At 40.6% G+C, this 18,422-nt stretch overlaps 1 protein-coding gene across 3 annotated transcripts in view; it reads right to left on the reverse strand.

Moving 5' to 3' along the window:
* cpne5a (copine Va) overlaps window positions 1–18,422 on the reverse strand; it is a 69,756-nt gene that overhangs the window by 2,006 nt on the left and 49,328 nt on the right. For all 3 annotated transcript variants that reach the window (XM_070968533.1, XM_070968531.1, XM_070968534.1), the window contains 6 exons: window positions 10,599–10,645; window positions 8,771–8,952; window positions 6,797–6,924; window positions 4,253–4,355; window positions 1,164–1,221; window positions 876–949 (listed from right to left, as the gene is read on the reverse strand). In XM_070968533.1, the coding sequence (XP_070824634.1) occupies window positions 876–949; window positions 1,164–1,221; window positions 4,253–4,355; window positions 6,797–6,924; window positions 8,771–8,952; window positions 10,599–10,645 (592 nt within the window). The remainder of the gene's footprint in view (window positions 1–875; window positions 950–1,163; window positions 1,222–4,252; window positions 4,356–6,796; window positions 6,925–8,770; window positions 8,953–10,598; window positions 10,646–18,422) is intronic.

Below are 18,422 nucleotides of genomic sequence, written 5' to 3' on the forward strand. Positions count from 1 at the left end.
TCACAAGATGGCACGAGATCACGTGGGCTGATACCTATCGTGCCAGGCCTCAAGTTATGTGTTTGTAGCTAAACCACAGTCATTCAGACCAATCAGGGTCCCATGAGGAACTCATGTGGTTTGTTGATCTGATTGGCAGAAATGAGACTGTGATAGACAGATGGTTCATCCAATCACCAAGTTTTCTTTGAAAGCGCCCGCCCTTTTCCAAACAGTTTTCATGGACTACTTCACAGATGGTTCTGTGTAGCGACCCGTCTGGCACATCCGGTTACTGGCATGTCTGGAGCCACCATAGACTCCATGTGTGATTTTTGAGGAAGCATGTACTCATGGGATACGTCATGACCCCTTAATGCTTTAGAGAACTGCATTTTAGTTTGTGTTTTAGCTTGACTGTGGTGCAAGAATAAAAGACAAAGGGTCACCAAAAAGTACTGGGGTTCATCCTCTGAGGATGAAGAACATGCACAGGAAGTTTAATCATAATGCGTTCCTCTGATATTTTGTGTATTAAGTTCACTTTTTGGGTTGAGTGTCGAGTGTGGATAAGAAAACTCATGGGGTGTCCAAAATGCAAGGGGTTCATCCTCTGAGCAGCGTGAATATGTTTAATAAATTTCAAGGTGTGTATCAAGATGACTGCCTGTCATCTTGTGCTACGGTCATCTTGTGACTGCAGCACAAGATGAAAGGAAATCAAAAAGGGTGATTTTCTCAGATCTTACTCTCCATACCATATTTCAGCACTATCCGGCTGTAGTTGAGATGTCTTTGTTTGTAACAACCAATGTTCCATCTATAAGCTTGACCACTTAAAGTGCAAAAATGAAGCCGTAAGAAGCTGAGAGTGACACAAAACAGAAACACCTCACCTGTACAATGTCTCTCTCCGCCAACTTCCCCCGCGAGGAAATCCTGATGTCATCACCATCCAGCTCTACCATGGCTACAGAGAAAAGATGCTTTATGAAAAAAGATCTCATAAAAAAATATATTTTCACAGTATGAATTGAGAAGATGCACAATCATTGTATGCTCTGGGGCAAGCCTGGGTAAAACAAATCATCCCTGATGCAAACAGACCACAAACTGGTTTCCACTGTTTTTGGTTATTTTTTGTACACATTTGTCCCCTGGAGAACTTCAGTTCCTGTTCTCACCATCGAACTCAGCTTGGCCAACTCCAACAATGATGATAGACATGGGGAGTTTAGCTGCCTGTCATGAACAAGAAGAACAAACAGTCACTCAGATGCCTGCAGGAACACGTACTGTGTTTTCTGAAAAAGACTTGACATCAGACTTTTTATCAGCGTATGGAGGCTTTCTCACAACACACTTCTCATTCTGCACAGTCAGCATTAATCTGCAAGCACAGATCTGCAGAAACGCCGGAGACAGAAACAAGAATGGAGACAATAAAATAATATAAACATCAATGCTACGTGGCATCATAACAGTCTCATCAGTTGTTTCACATCATATACTATTGCATAGTTTGGGTATTCAACTCAGGGGCCCCAAGGCTGTTACAACATCAGAATATTTGAGCAAACTATTACATGGCGTACGCTATAACTGCTTTTACAACGTAGAATACCAAGTACACAAGATTAGTCAATGTTCTCGACTTCGAAAAATAAGCAGAAAAAGAAAAAAACAAGTAAAAAAAACACATACAAACATGAGGTCGAACTCTTTATTCATAAAAGATGTTTACTGTATCCTACACACTGACATCACTCAGTCTAATATTATTTATTCATGATGTGTTCGTATAGAAATGCTTCAAACACTGTCAGCATCAGAGCAGAAAAGCTACATGTCCTGCTTACTTAACTCCAATGTAAACAAAACCTAAACCTGCATCATAAACATTTAGTGAGGCTGAGGTGTACACAGGTTTCTCCTCTGCATGAACCTAAACCACAGCGCTGATGCGCAGAATGTGGAGGCTTCAACATGGATGAATGATATATGGTATGCTTGTGGTAGAAATGCATTGACAGGGGTAAAAGTAGGTCAGCTTTCCTGGAAAAACCTCCCGAGGGGAGAGGCCTGTCACAGATAGGAGTAAATAGACAGAGGAGGACCACCCCCTCCATGTTCACTATTATTATTCCCCCTCCATCTCTTTTCCCATTTTATCTTCCCCACACCAGACTCATTCCTCATGACCTCTTGCTCCCACACAAAATACATGCATTCTGTTTGCCCCTCTCCAGCAACACAAGACCCCACAAGCACATACCTCTAAATGCCAGATCAGATTCTCCACCCAGAGCTGAATTATTCAGTCTACATCATTTGTTACTTTGCCTGTATCGCAAAGTCACTCAGGGGATCTCACTCCATCAATCTGTATGAGCACTCGCATAACTCTCACTGCACAGAACAACAATAAATATAGAGACAATGAAGCTACCTGTTCTCATAATAAGCATTTCATTGATTTTTGAAGGAATTTACCAGCTTTTCTCCCCCTTTGTTTACATTAACTGAGAGGCAAGAGGATTCAAACTATAATGATTTCAGTGTCTCTGGTAGAAAGATGCTTCCGGTGCAAATGCGAACAGTCCACCTTGCTTTGTGCTTCTATTTACATAATAAAATTCAACAATAATTCCCTCTTAAAGTCGGAGTGAAGCAGAGGTTAGAATTCAGGGAGGGGTTTAGTTACAAGAGTCATTTAAATAAAAATGAAAGCATTTCTAGATTTCTCATGCATAATTTAATACACATTTCCCCCAAATCAAGCGAGCCTATCTGGTCTCTGAGTATAAACAAAGTTTGGCTGTACAGCAAGAGTTGTAATGGCCGTGGTGTTGAAGAGATTAATCAGGAGAACAGCGAGAAATACAGGCGCTGTAGCAGCTTCAAGACTATACAGCATCCAGGGTACATAGGCATAGTTAATTCTAATAACATATATTTAACCTGCTGGCTTTATTGGGAATTTGTGACAAAATAAGTACATTCAGAGGCAGTATCTCCTCTAGTTGGCACACAACTTTTAGGGGTTAGGTTTCAGTCCAAAGTTGGCCAGACAGGTGAAACACTTGCTTTGTTGATTCAGAATGCAGCTATGAGTGTCTCTAAATCCTAAAATATTCATGGATTTTATGAAGTTACTGGTCAAGCCACCCTCCTGTCTACACAACAAACGGACACCCGGGGACATAATCTAATACCTGGGCACAAAGTAATTCATATTATGGCCAACCAGGTCAGAGAGAGACCCTCTTTTAGAATTTAAGATCCTGAAATGAAATGTGGAGCTAAAAGAAAAACGAAAGCTGAAAGATGGCTGCAGAGGCTGTCCTGTTAGATGTGTCAACAAGGGCTAAGATGTGCTGGTTTGGGGAAGAAGGAAACCAGATAAACACTGATTTTAAAATAGTTTGGTCAGTAGTTGCACCTGTAGTATGACCAATAAATTTCTGCTATATGCAATCTTTTAAGACATCTCTAAAGATACACCACAGCATCACAGAGCACAAGTGAGAAACCAAAAGTGCAGACACAAGTGTTGGATATAACTCTTTCATCATGATTCATCTCAAAGGGATGGCTAAATGCCAAGTGAAGCAGGTCATTCAGTCCTTTGCTCTGTGGGCAGAGGAAAGAGTAGCCAGGTCCAAACTGAGAGGCAGGAGGTGGCAGCAGGACACGGCGGGTTCAGCAGTGCAGAGCAGCAGACAAGATCTTAAAAGGAAGGTGTGGCTGTTCGAATGGTTTGATTAACAGTCGCAAATTCCCTTTAAACCCAGTCTGCTGGGGGTCAGAGCACCGTGTCACTGTGAGGGCGATGACGTCTCACTGAGTGTTTCACCGCTGCAGCAAGACTCCATCTCTGACACAAAACATATGCAGCACACAGCATACGCATAAGAGGAACACGAGACAAAATCTGACCAAAAGAGTGAGAAGATGGTGCAGCGGATAAGACCCTTGCCTCTAATAAAGTGAACCTGTTGACCTGGGAGTGAATCTCAGCTGAGCCCCTCAGCCCCCTGAGGGTCTCAATAAAAAGGAAAAATATTGGACAAATAGAGCACAGAGGGGTGAGACAAGTGGAGCAGAAAACATCCCATAAATCCTCGAATCCACTGCCACTGGCTTATAAACCCCTCAAAGTAACAAAAAGCTTGAGAGAAGGGCCACAGTACGCTAAAAGCACCTGCAATGCCGGTGCCCTGCAGAGTGGAGAGAGACAGAGAGGTGAAGGCAGTGTCACAGCAGCACTTACATTGACTATGGCCTCCTTTGTCTGAGCCATGTCGGATATGACGCCATCAGTGATGATGAGCAGGACAAAGTACTGAGATCCATCCTGCACTGCTGCTGCATACCTGAAACAGAGGAATCATCAGCACCGAGCAGTTTAAGACACACAGGCCATGTTGAAGTAATGCAAAGTTGAAAACAGGTGCAGACTACATTCACGGATTCACAGAAAACTCAAGCAGAGAGAAAAATGTATGAGCAGCAGAGCAGAAACCACTGTGTCACAGATTGCAAAAAAAACTTCTGATCTTCAGACACAAACTCCCCCTCCGCCCAGCATACAGCACAAAAGCTCAATATAGACATGTAAAGACGTAAAATATGTTGCATAGCTCTTCACGTCTCAGAGGTCTATCCAGACTTTGTTACGAAACCCATCAGAGACACCAAAGTGAGTGTGGCCTAGTTTCAATCGCCCATCGCTGGCTGCTGGCTATGAATAATTTATTAAACTGTTTATGCAAGTGCTGCAGTCTTATTCTTTCAGAACAGTATTGATTGCTGTGCACTCGACTGACCAGACTTGATGAGCAGGAGGGGAGAAGAACGTGGCAGATCACCATGAGGGCCAAGGACAGGTCAGAGGTCGGCCCTCACTCTCGCTTGCAGTCAGGTAAATTTGACTGTGAAGCCCTGACATTTTAATCAAAGTGAATGACAAAGCTAAGAGTGATGACCAGTGTTTAGGAGATTAAAGAGACATTTGTCTTCCTCATCTGATCCCTGACAACAGTGGCCACACTCACGGGAGACATTTGACCACATTAGCTGAGTCATAACTGTAGCACTAAACACAATATTGTACTATAGTCTACAGATTCCTCCATAGATGAGAACATAGTACTGATACATTTTACTGGCATCCAATACATCAGAACACTGTCCGCTTTCATTAACGAATCAGCTTTCTGCTCGTGCTTCATTCACAACCCACGGTTAAAATACAGGAACTGCTCAACACTCAATGTTAACATCTGTTTCTGGTCCTGTAGAGTCACTTTAATCTTTTCATCACTGGTTTACTGGATGACCTATTTCACTCGTTCTGAATAGCTGAGACACTCTAATGGTCTGCAACATCTTTGTGAATAATTTTCAGTATTTGAGTTTTACTGCACTTTTCGTTATAGTGCACCCTTTAGGCAAAGAGACTGTAGAGAGTGTAGTTTCATAAATGCATAAAGGCCCCAATTGCTTTCAACCCAGACTATTCAAAGCCATAATGTGACATTTTTATTGGGCATAAAATCCTTATTAGATTTTTATTTATTTATCATTTCTATTCCTTGAAATCATGAAAAGAAGCCTGCGCTTGGTCTGGACTTTTGTCCTTATTCTTGTGTGTATGTGTGGGTAGTGAGCGGGACTGCGTGGGGTGTCTGTGTGTCTCCTCTTGTTTTGGGAGAGGACATCTTTCTGTTCTAGCTGAAAAAAGGTAATAAAATGTCCAAGTTTATTAGATTGAGGAATGTAATAAACTAAATGGTTTATAACACAGGATAACATAATTGTAAGCAGATCTAAGTGTTCATTAACATCCACAACATCCTCCTGTGGACATACAAAAGTGGAGGCTGGTGAATAAACAGATAAGTGACAGCATAAAAAAAAACTATGGTTAACTAATATTATAAAATATGCCATTATGAGGAAAGTTGTAACTATTTATAATTATTGTACATTGATCAACCTGTCCTAATAGCTAGAAAGTATCCTTATATCTGCTTACGACATTCAACATTATTGTGCATTAAATGTTTATATAGTGATGATAAATGCTAAATGGGATTAAAATGTTAACGAAGCAGAAATACAGGGAAATGCTGGAAATTGAAATGCAAGTTCAGGCCCAAAGTGGACAGAGCTGCGTCCAAGTGTGAGTTATTAATATTCAAGTAGAAGCCAAGTCATGAGTCATCATTACAGGGAACTCAGCAGCAGCTTGAGTCCGAGGTCGGGGGTGGGACAGTGTACACCTGTGCCTTATAATTTCACTACTCTTGAGGAGACCATTTTCAATAAACCGGGTCTGCTGTGTATTTAATGTGATGGAGCCCCACTCGTAGACACAGCTGACAAAATTCACTTTGAGTAATTCCATTTGCAGCTACAGGAAGTTTGACTTGGTGAATTAAAGCATGTGGTGCCACACTGACAGGAAAGCTCATTTACTGAACAGTGTCTGAAAGGCTACATGACGTGAATTCATTTACAAGTCCCCTGCCAATCCCACCACCTTACCTTTAAACTCTTGCCACACTGGATGTCTGAGAAGCAACGTAGCATCTGCACTGCATATGCCTGATTACCATTTCTATTCATCTCAGCCCAGCAGCTGATTGTTTATTCTTCCTTCATTTCTGCTGAATCCACAGAGAAACCTTCACTCACTGTCTTAATGCCTCTGAGCCATGTCTCCCCGCTGAAGATCATTTACAGATCGACTCTCACAGAACGAACGGCTGTGCCCTGTGATCTTCACTGGGACAGGTATTTGTGCATGTACCTTGCCACATGATTAACAACAGGAGCGAAGTTGGTGGGTCCATACAGCTGAACCGTCTTAAGGCTTTGATGGTAAGCTTCGAGAATCCCCTCCATGCCGGTACAGTACGGATTCTCAATGTTGCCATTCTGAGAAAAACAAAAAGGAAACATGAATGGAGCAGGAACAACAACAGAAGTCTAGTTTTCTATTATATTTTTCTAATCTGGGAATACCAGAGGGCTTGACAGAACAATGAACAGTTGATGTGAACAGCAATTAGTCTTTCAGTAGTACCATAACATGCCTATGAGAGTTATCGAGTAACTTTATACCCTTTAGACTGAAAAGCAGAGTTTTCCCCTCTTTTCAGTCAATATTTAGCGCCTTATGAAATCTGCTTGCATTTCCAAATTATTTAAGCACATTTTGTCACCAAAAAGAGTGCCTGAACATTAATATTTCAAATAATTTTCCACAATTCAGTCAGAAAATATTCTAAATGTAATGATTATCATTGAATTTGATGTAACACAGCCTTGTTTTTTTGTCCAGTGGATCTTCTGCAGACAGCCTCCTGATGCAGCTGGAACGCAGCGGGGAAGCAGCTCTGATGGAGACTACTCTCACATTCGAGCTCCTCCCTGTTTACAGTGCTTGACCAGAAACAGCATTTTCATTTTTCCCAGTAGAATATTTGAATCTACGCATACAGCCATTAAGTCTTCAACACACTCACATCCTTAATCTGCCCATGTGGTTACACTTCTGAGAGTTTGTTGAAGTGATGAGCTCTTGCTAGCGTGCTGCCTGTGTGTGTGTGCGTGCGTGCACACACACAGAATCGTTTTTATCTCCGCACTGTGAAAAAACACTTGTAATGCTTGGGAAAACCCTCATGTTTACAACTTGCATACACATTTTGGCAATTTCCACAATATTCTTTCTTTTACAGCTGATTCTGTTTCTATTGCCAGTCTCTGCGATACCATCTGTGTTTTCTACGCTGTGGTTTAAGGTCTTTGTGTTCAATAAAGACATGTATGGCTATTCAGTGTATAGCCAAGTATGCTTTGTAGTGTTTTCTGATTTCATTTTGTATTTCTAAATGTAGACTGCAAGTGAGACAGCTGAAGTCTGTCGACATTTGGACAGCTTTCAAACGAAGGTAAGCCAGGCTGAACACACTTATGGATGAATCTGGATGAAAAGACATCACTCTAAGTAGTATTTCACACCATGTGCAGAGGTGATGTAGCAGCTGGGTGTGTTCTCAGGACACATTTGACCACATGTTCATCAGACTTGTATCTTGAAAGCCATAGAGGTTTAGCGCTTCATCATAAAATGTGGAGCGTGGAGTTACTCTTTAAGGGCTGACTGACTTTTGGGAAACATTCTTTGCTTCTAGAGATGTGCTTGTCAGACATTGCGTCAAAGCGTTGCTTCCTTTGAGGCACATTTCAAACCACACAAATATTTCAGCCAGGACTGTAACTTTACTTTAAAAATCACTTACAAGACTAGAGCATGAAAGAATGAGGCTTCAATTATATGGTGAGATGAATCTTAATTTGCAAATTTTAATGGAAACATGGAGTGATGCAGACGTTACCCTGTAGACAGACTCCTCATTAGGCTGCACTATGCAGCAGCCAGAGCACATTAGCTGGCTGAGAGAAGCCAAATTGATTTAAGAATCTTTCAGCCTTACAGAACCTAATTTGCACTATAAAAGGTAAATGAAATTCACTCTGAATTATGCATGTCAGAGGTGTAGCAGCATTCATCTCAAAATGCACACATCCATATTGCAACATACTTGTACATACATGTTGAAGAGCATGAAAACACAAACAAGCAGTCACACTCAAAGATAAGCTCCACTGGAAGGACCAGAAAGTATTTTCACAAAAAGTCACATTAACTATTAAAAATACTGATGACGAATTACAACCTGAAAGAGCGTCTGAAATAACCCCATAGTTTACTCACCAGAGGGAACTCATGGGAGACTCTCCCATCAGGGGGCAGCTTAGCACCGAATCCCAGGGCAGGGAACATCTTATCACTGTCATAGTCCTGGATGATCTCTCCCACAGCCTTCAGGGCCATGGCATAGGCATTCATCTGGTACGGGTTCATGTAGTGCAGTGAAGTGGACTGGGATGGATTTCCTTCCAAGACAAGAGAAGTCAGAGTCAGTGATGCAAACCATGAGACGAAGACCGAAATGACAGCTGCAACTGGAGAAATATCGAATGAGCCAAGACTAAATTGGATGTTCTGAAACAGAGGTGAAGAAATTGCTAACACTTCTGGATCGATTCCCTCTTATACTGGCATGAATCAATAGCAGTCAGAATATCACATGCAGTTTGATGGAAGAAGAGAGAACGGTCACGTTGAAATGTTTGAATGTATATGAAGGATATGAATTGACTGCTTGTGGATGGAAGAAGTATTTTTATTATTTATTGAATGACAAGTGTCATAGTGTAGAAATACTCAAAGTAATACTTCTACCTTCAAAAGTTAAGCAAAAGAACAGAAGTATAAGCTTCACAATATACTTTAAACACAGAAGTGAAAGCACTTATTGTGCAGAATGGCCCATTTCAGATGTTTCAGGTCATGTTCATGTTCCAGCTGCTAAAGGTGGAGCAAATTTACAACCCAGTCAATCCCAAAAGTTGGACGCTGTGTAAAACATAAATGAAAACAGAATTTAATCATTTGCAAACAATCTCAGTCTTAAGTTGTTCCTGTCCCAACTTGTTCGAAATGTGCTGCTGCCATCAAATTCAGAATAATCACATATTTACAAAAATCAATGAAGTTGTTGAAATAAAGCATTAAATATATATCGTCTTTGTGCTGTGGTGACAGGTGACAGCTTCATGATTTTGGCAGGTTTCAAGTCATGAGCTTGTGGCCAAACCACTGCTGTTATGGACCTGTCAGCATCCTGTGAGGATGTACTGGCAGCTATGGGCATGGTTCAGGTGTGACGAAAATCAAGAGCAGCAACTGTTCATTCAAAAGCAACAATGGTGGCTCCTACAGACGTTAGCGTAGATGTTGCTACAGCGTCAGAGCTCTCTATGGGACTGTAATTTCCTCACTGAAAGAGGAGCGAAGAACACCAGCGAAAGCTTTTCTCGATGGGAAAAATAGCTTCATTGTTCTCCAGACGGGCTTCGGCAAGACTCCTGAAACATCATATTGTTCATTGACTTGATTGGTTGAAGTTAGCCCATGATGGACGGCGATAGACAGATGGTTCATCCAATCACCTGCCAAGTATTTTTTGAAAGTGCCGACCCTTTCCAAATACTTTCCATGGACAACTTCCCAGATGGTTCTGTGGAACGAACCATCTGGTGCATCAGGTTATGTCATTAGGTAAAGGATTAGAGAAGGAGCAGGGAGATAGATGACAATCTGTATCTCTGCATTTGTACAGTTACTCACGAATATACCATGTCACTACAGAAACTACAAAATGTGGCATTTGAGCCGTCTCCTTAAGCACACAGCCTTGTGTTTGCTTGTACTTTGTCCTGGATACAGCATTTTATTTCACCTTTTCTAAATGCAGCTTATAATTGATGTCTTCTCTCCCTCTCTGTCCACTTTAAAAAATCTAATTACACGTACTTGACTATGTGAATCATTCAATAAAAAGGTTTAACAAGAAAAATGATTATTACAAGCAGTTAGAGAACTCCAGGCCGCTGTTTGATTCATGGAAAATGCCATAGTCATACATCAGAGGACGGAAATGGAAGCAGAGCAGGGTGATGGTAGTCAAAACACTCACCATTTGATGCAGTGAAATCAATGGCCACTGTGAAGTGAATCTGAGTCCTGAAACAGATAAATGGGGAAAGGATGCTGTTAACAAAAGAGAGGCAGGAAAACTCAGTTTAATGAGGCTCTCTCTGGTTTCACTGTGCTCTCTGCTCTACCTCTCATCTGAGAGGAGGGGTGACACATCAAAACCCCAAACAGAGCTGATAATACACCTTCACTGTCTGTGCAGCATTGGATCTAATCAGGTTTTTATTATTCAGTTTGATGAAAGAGAGCATACATTTGCTGATGGTCAAACAGCATCTGAAGCACGTATTTGATCTTTAAATAACACACAAACACACATTAATGAAGGCAGATCAATTTCTCACATGGTCTCCACAAACACATACTGAGTTGCTGCAGCTGCTTTAATGATTATTTACGAGGCACAAGTGCTATAAAAAGAAAATAATCCCAAATCCTCACCAGATGTTTGGACTATTTACCTTCTCTTTTCACCGTATATGAGCATTTACACAATCCTATACACTGTGCACCTGATGGTGCAGCACAGTCACCATCACGACCTTCGTCTTCATGGTAATCACCATCATTGTCTTTGTTCCACTTGCTAGCTGTTGTATGATCAATGGAAAATTTGAGGTCTTCCATTCACTGCATCAATCTGCAAAAGCAGCCTCACAAAATGCCCGAAAACTGCTGCATATTTTTTATTCATGAGCTGGTAATAATAGCCAAAACCTTGAAAAGAAACGACACACGGCCTAACTAGTCTCTGCTGGGTTTGTGCATTTCCCCAGAGAGACAAACGAAGAGTGAAGGGAAGGGGGGCTTAGATCAAAGTGTGTGCTCTTTCATTGTGATTAACACTGATTGCCTTTCCTGACTTCACCTCCATTCAGAAATTCCCACAAGCATAGTATTGAAGATAATGGCGACTTCCTCCTGGGGAGACTCTGACCCCAGCTCATTAATCAGCATTGAGCTGCAGTGCTCAGCTGACAAAGGGGAATTGTTACAATGGCATACTGCCTGAATCTGAAAGTCTCTACTGATTTCTATGGTTAGCTTTGAATGTTTGGCTAGAGAAGCAAGGTGGTGAGTTCGAGTTAAGGCAGAGTGCAGGACTGTCAGTCAAACTGCCAATTAGGTCATGAGAGCATTACCTGGAAGTTCACCTGAGACAGCAGCTGCTAAACTCTGCAGTAAGTGGAAATACCCACAACATAATCCATTACTTCTTTTATCTGTTCATAGGGACACAGCGTTGGCCAGTGTCACATTTATACCACTAATGGCCTAAATCCATTGACAACCCACAGTCCTTTTATAAAAACACACAAGACACTCAAATACGGACAAACACTAACCTGATCGTACAAGTTGATGATACAGATATAAATAGTAGTGCTGTTAATTAATCAATCAACAATTGTGAGAATTATTTATCAAGCTGAAATGTCCATTTCCAGCTCAAAGTAGGGAGTTTGATGCTTTTTTTCTGGTTTCCATCATAAATTGAATATCTTTGGGCTTTGGACTGTTTTGAACATCAATCATCAGGCTCTTTGAAATCACGATGGCCATTTTGTTACCAGTTCCTCATATTTTACAGAGTAAATCAATAACTTATTAAACATATGAAGAATCTACAGATTAATTGAATGGCCTTTTAATAATAGGTATTTATTGATCACCCAGGACATGTCTCATCTGCTGAGTCATAAACTCAGTATAATCCAGAGTTGGCAGGAGTGAGAAAGTGTCTTTCTGGAGGATTTACAGGAGATCACCTTTGAGTTGATCTCACTAGAAACCCTGACAGATTTCACCAGCTGACGGATCAGCTGAGGAGCTTTTCTAGAGAAATTTAGTGTCTGGTGCTTTTCTGCTGGAGTTATCGAAACTTTTCAGCCCAGTATTTTAGGAATTTTGTCCAGAACTGAGCGAAGTCACCTCCATAATTTTTCCCCAACCTAAAATTATACCTATGCACAGAGCCTCATGCTAGTTGAGGTAAGCACAGAAGTCATATGGTTGAAATCTTGACAGCGCTGTCCGGCCAGTGGTTCAAACCTCTCTGAAGTTTGGTCTAACAGCTGAACTTTATTTAAGTATCCCCTTTTAAAAACAAAGTTACAAAGTGCTTTAAAATAAAAACATGATAAACGTAAATAACATCCAGAAGACATAAACAAGATAATATAATTTCAATAATTTCACTATATACCTTAAGTAAAAGAAACCGAGATTTCCAGGGAGGGGCTTCCACAACTGTGAAGCCCAAACAGCGACAGCGACGAGTCCAGGTTTTAGAGCCATTAGAGCCCTGCCAGAGGGTCTCAAGCAGCAATCAGGCTCTGAGAGAGTTAGCAAAGCACAGGCAGGAGCCAGATCGTTCAAGGCTTTAAAAACAAGCAGTAAAATCTTAAAATCAATTCTAAAACTCACTGGTAACCAGTGAACTGTGACTGGTTGCCTCTCTTAGTACGTGTTAAAAGCCTGGCAGCAGGGGTTTTTATCAGCTGCACTCTGGATGATTTTGCCTGCCAGTACCAGAATAAAGTGCGTTGCAACAGTCAAATCAGGCAGATATAAAAACACAGACGACCTTTTCCAAGTCTAGGAAAGGAATTGCCTGATCTTGTTTAGCTGTCTCAATTGGGCAAAGGCTGGTTACACCACTTTAGTCACCTGAGCATCAGGACAATTCTGAATGAAAAATAACACGGGCCTGTTCTCAAGCATTATTAGATAAGGTGGCCAGAGCAAAGGAGAGAATATCAATGGTGCTGGTGCTGGGGTTAGAGTTGTCATCTCCACTCTACTATCCTTCTATCTCACTCTGTACAGTGTTTTTCCACTAGGATTCACTGATGAACAGGTTCAGAAATCAGTTGTGTCCCTTTCTATTAGAGAGTGAAACAAACAGACCAACAGACCATGCACACACACGGTCCTCCAGGGATCAGTAATCACTGCTAGCTGTCTGTAGCTTGCTGCAGGAAGAGTTACACTGCCTGTCACACATATGTCTGTGTTCAGCTGACTGACTTGCAGAGCTTGCTTGTTCCCCCCTTTATTTCACTCGTAACACGCAGTGGGGATTTGTTTGAGCTGAACTCACAAATTATTTTGAGACTAAAAAGTCAATACAGATTAATGTTGACTGATGCTGCAGTATTGTCTGTTTTGTGGGTCTCCTCGCAAAGAACCACTGGCTGCTGGCTGCTCTGCTGTTACTATATTTATCCCTGCTATCCTCACATCTAAAGTCCTTGAGAGCAAGTAATCTTTCAGTCATCTTTCATTTTTTAGACACTTCTGTGAGTGATGTATTGCTGTGTGGACAAATTAATGTACCATCACTATTTCCTACATCTGATCAGGAGTTCATAAATCTGACACCAGCCTTTAAATGGCCTCTTCCGACCTGATTCAGTACAAATCCTCCAGAACAGGCAGTCCAATAATTCCCTATGGGCTTCACGCTGTCCTTTCATATCATCACTAACTCGCTCAACATCTCGTCTTCCCTCAGATTTGTTCTCCGTTAGAACGGCAGCTCCTCAACCAGTCCATGCATCACCTTGAATCGCTGCAATAGTTTAAAATAGGTACAAACATATCAGTGTTGTATTGACTTTTCCCTTCCAGTTAGACAAACACCATATGGCAGGAGACTCTGTCATGTGAAATCCCTGCAGGCTTGGCAATCTCAGTTGGATGGGATATTGTATGTAATGTAAAACAAAGACTGCTGCAACAGTACACCTACAACCTCATCAGTATGTGCTGGAAATCTGCCAAACCCTGACTACATCAATGAGCTGACTGGCACAGTGCACAGTATAATGAATTGCAGGCAGATATACACAAAGCTGTCGGTTTGGTTACAGAAGTACATGAAAGATAAATACAGATTTTTATTTCTTCATCATAAAATGTAGTTAATTTTACTATACAGTCTAAAAAAGAGCAGTTCACTAATCTTAAAATTTCCTTTTTTAGTTCCTGTGATAGACACCTGATACTTTCTGATCTTCATTTGTCCTACAATGCACACTGTGCTTTACTGCCTTATCTCTGACTAATGTTCAATTAGGGACTCTTTATTCCCTTTAAGGCTGCATACAGCCCAATAAACCACCACCAATCACTGGAGGAGGGCAGCCTGTATGTAGCCCGAGAGGCAAAAAAAAAGTCCATCAGGCACAAGCTTTGCTGGAATAACTGACAGCTACTCAGCAACTCAGATCTTCTCTCAGCTGGACTTTGGTGGCTGCTCAGTGGGAGAACAATGTTCAGAGAGATTTTATTTATGAAAATCAACCTGAAAGTATAAAAGTATAAAAGTGAGGGGGATGACAGCAGGGTTTTAAAAAGCAGCGGCACCCCCAATGGAAATTTCACCGTTGAATATTTAGTATGTGGCAGTAATAGTGGCTGTAAAACAAAATACAACAAAGGTCAGGGAAGGCGAGGGTGACTGCAACACAACTGTGTCAAACATAAATTCCACTGAAATGCTCTGCCTCCTCTTCCCTGTAAACTCAAACAAGAACAGGACCAACGGTGGTCTGATGTCACAATGAAACACCCAAACTGAGTCGTCCAGCACACTGAAATCTGAAACATCAGCACCACCTCTCTGCTGCACTTTTGCAAGGTGAACAGATAACAAACCACTGTGCATGCAGTGAAATACAACCTGGCAACAGAATGACTGAGAAATATCTAAAGAATCAGTGAATATCAGAGGGCAGCAAAACACAAAAAGAAAAGAAAATGGTGTGCTCCTGTGAAAATGGAATTCCACAGTCTGACCACACAGCAAACCAAAATGAAACTGGAAAAAAAACAGGATCAATTTCTCTTATTTCAGGACAACAGGATACTTTGAGATGAAACTATTAAACCTTAATAAGATCTTCACACAATAGAGGCTCCGCACAAGCCATTACACGGCTGATCTCACTGCAGATTTAATTTAAAAAGAAACATTTCAACATGTGATGAAAAGAATATAAATCTTTCATTAGCCTCTCAGAAGCAGCACAGTATGTGGCTTTTGGACATTAATTACCTCTATTTGACTATATCTCTCCTCCAATTGAACGCTAATGAAAATTTATGAAAAACCAATTCAGTGTGAAACCAGTCAGGATGTGATGGTGCGTCTGGAGAAGAAATTGCATTTTTGCCCTCTGCTTCAAAAAAATCATCTAAAATGCATCATGTTAGTTATCAGCTGTTAGAAAGGAGCAGCAAAGCAAACACACATGAGAGGAATCAATAGCAGGAATCTAAAGTACCAAATTTGGGTCTTAGATGTGATTTTTTTTTTCAGCCTGATGCAGCTTCTGCTCATTTCTCATCATCTCTCTGGGTTGGCAGACATGTGGGTTTAGCTTCTTTTTTTTTTTAGCTGTTTTGTCTGTTTTTTTGGTATATGAGTTGAAGAAAAGCCTTCTCCTTCGCCCAGCTACAGTGGTACAGATGCCAAATCAAAACTAAGCCATCCATTGGACAAACACTGACTGTGCTCTGTGCCAGAACTCATAAATTGCAAATGTTGTCCCTGCAGATGTGAACGCATAAAATATAAACAAAGGCAGAACCAAACCCAATCTGACTGAAAAATATATATCATATTATAGAACATATATATTGCCAGTTACGATTGACCAGAAACATCATGTCAGTGTAAGACCAGGACATAACGGAGGGACTCACTACGTTAAGAGAATGCGTTTGTTGGAAATGTGCAATAAATTGTTTGCTTGGAAGGCTCACATCTTATTTTTTGCTCTCTAGCCAATTAAAACTTCTTATCATTAGAAGAAACATACATTTAATCTTCACTGGCCCTTTCCCAACACCCGCTGCATGTTTGACCGTCCCAGTGGGACAAATGTTTTTGTTTCTAATGAGTTTTCTCATCCTCAGTTGAAGGGTTAAGGTTACAGGCTGTGGATGCTGTGAAGCCCTTTGAGACAGTACCAGCTATTACGGGACCGAACTTGATGAACACTCAGTGGAGAATAGACTCTAACTATAAAGACTGATAAGACTTCAAAGTAGCCTAAAGGTTTTCTAGTTTAATTGAACAAAACAGAAGCTGCTTTTCCTGAACTCTCTTCAGTTAAACACTGTAAGTCTGGTGTTTCATTTTCCATGGATACAGTTAATCTTACCCATCATGGATAAGCAGCACGCTCATTATTTCATCCCTCCACTGCCAGCACTAGTAATCTTGTTTATTTTCTTCATCAGTCTGTCATGCAATCTGCTCCAAGCAGAGTCTGTTAAATGCAATTTCTTTTTTTTGTTGTTGTTGTTTGTCTGTTTGTTTTTCTTACTTGATAGATCAGGTTATTTATGAATGTGGAGATTTGACAGTGAAATTATATCGTTACAGCTGTATGACAAATCTCTAAGCCACCGTAGCTCCAATAGATCATGGATATCTATTGGATAACAGCGGCGCACAAATAATATCTTAAAATAGTAATAGGCTTGTATATCCAACATATAATGGCTTGGAGATGGTGTTCTAGCAAGCCGCTGGCTCATAAATAGACACCAAGGGACCAAAGGGAAAGCCATATACTCATAAATCACACACAATCTTTCTATTTTCAATTACATGAATCAATGTTTTAGCTCACACTGCAGGCCTTCTTCAGGGGAAAAAAAAGCCTGAATAGGTGATTCTAATCAGCGGCAGTGTCAGCCATATAGAGGCCACCCAGAGCTGAGAAACACCTCCAAACACCACCGACATGATGACATCCAGCAGATGCAAAACAGAAAAACATTTAAAGAAACATCTGGATGCTTGAATACAAACCGAGCAATACATCTACAAAATAAAATACTGTCCACTGATGTTACACATATTGGATCTTAGCTGCAGTATTGGATTGTATTCATTCAGTACTGTGTGAAATTATTAGTGTAGAATTAATTTGGGTGCTTGTACTATTCAGAAACTTAAAAACCTCATTAAATACTACAATATATAATACATCAGTGTACATCCACCAAAATAATATAAATGCAATCAGTTGCCAGTATATTAGGTACAGCTAAAATACTACAAACCAGTTTCCAAAAACGTTGGGACTCTGTGTAAATGTAAATGGAAAACACAATGTGATGATTTTCAATACACTGAAAACCCATATTCAACTGAAAACAGCACAAAGACAACACATCAAATGAATTGAAAATTATCTCCTCGCTTGGAGTTCAATGCCAGCATCAATAATTTCTCAGCGTCAACATTTGATATGTGCTGTATATTATATTGTGCTGTTTTCAATAAAATATGGGTTTTCAGTGTTTTGAAAATCATCACATTAATGATGATTATGTTTACGCAGCATCCCAACTTTTTTGGAAACAGCAACCCTGTACAGTCCAAGAGCCCCTAAATCTACAGCCTTAAAGTTGAATGAGCACCTCTCTAGATCATTTACCAACTACAGCATATATACAAATTCAAGGAATTTGCGCCTGATGTACCATCCTCAGTGCACTTACACAAGAATAGACGTGCAGCTAAGAACAAGGACACAAATAGCTGAACAAAAAAAGCTAAAGAATGATGAAGAATAACAACGGTCAGGACTGTAATGGATACAAGTCTGTGAAAAACAAAAGCTATAAGAAGTATATGTAAAAAATACTAATGACAAGCAACATACCTTAAGTCAAAGTCTATATATGTTATATGACCAGGCTAGAATATCAGGGATGACTGAAACAAGGCCATAGAAAAAAGTAGAAAAGAAAAAAAGGATGCAACACATGGAGCGATTCA

The sequence above is a fragment of the Chaetodon trifascialis genome, chromosome 8, assembly GCF_039877785.1.
Source record: "Chaetodon trifascialis isolate fChaTrf1 chromosome 8, fChaTrf1.hap1, whole genome shotgun sequence".
In the NCBI taxonomy this organism is placed as follows: domain Eukaryota; kingdom Metazoa; phylum Chordata; class Actinopteri; order Chaetodontiformes; family Chaetodontidae; genus Chaetodon; species Chaetodon trifascialis.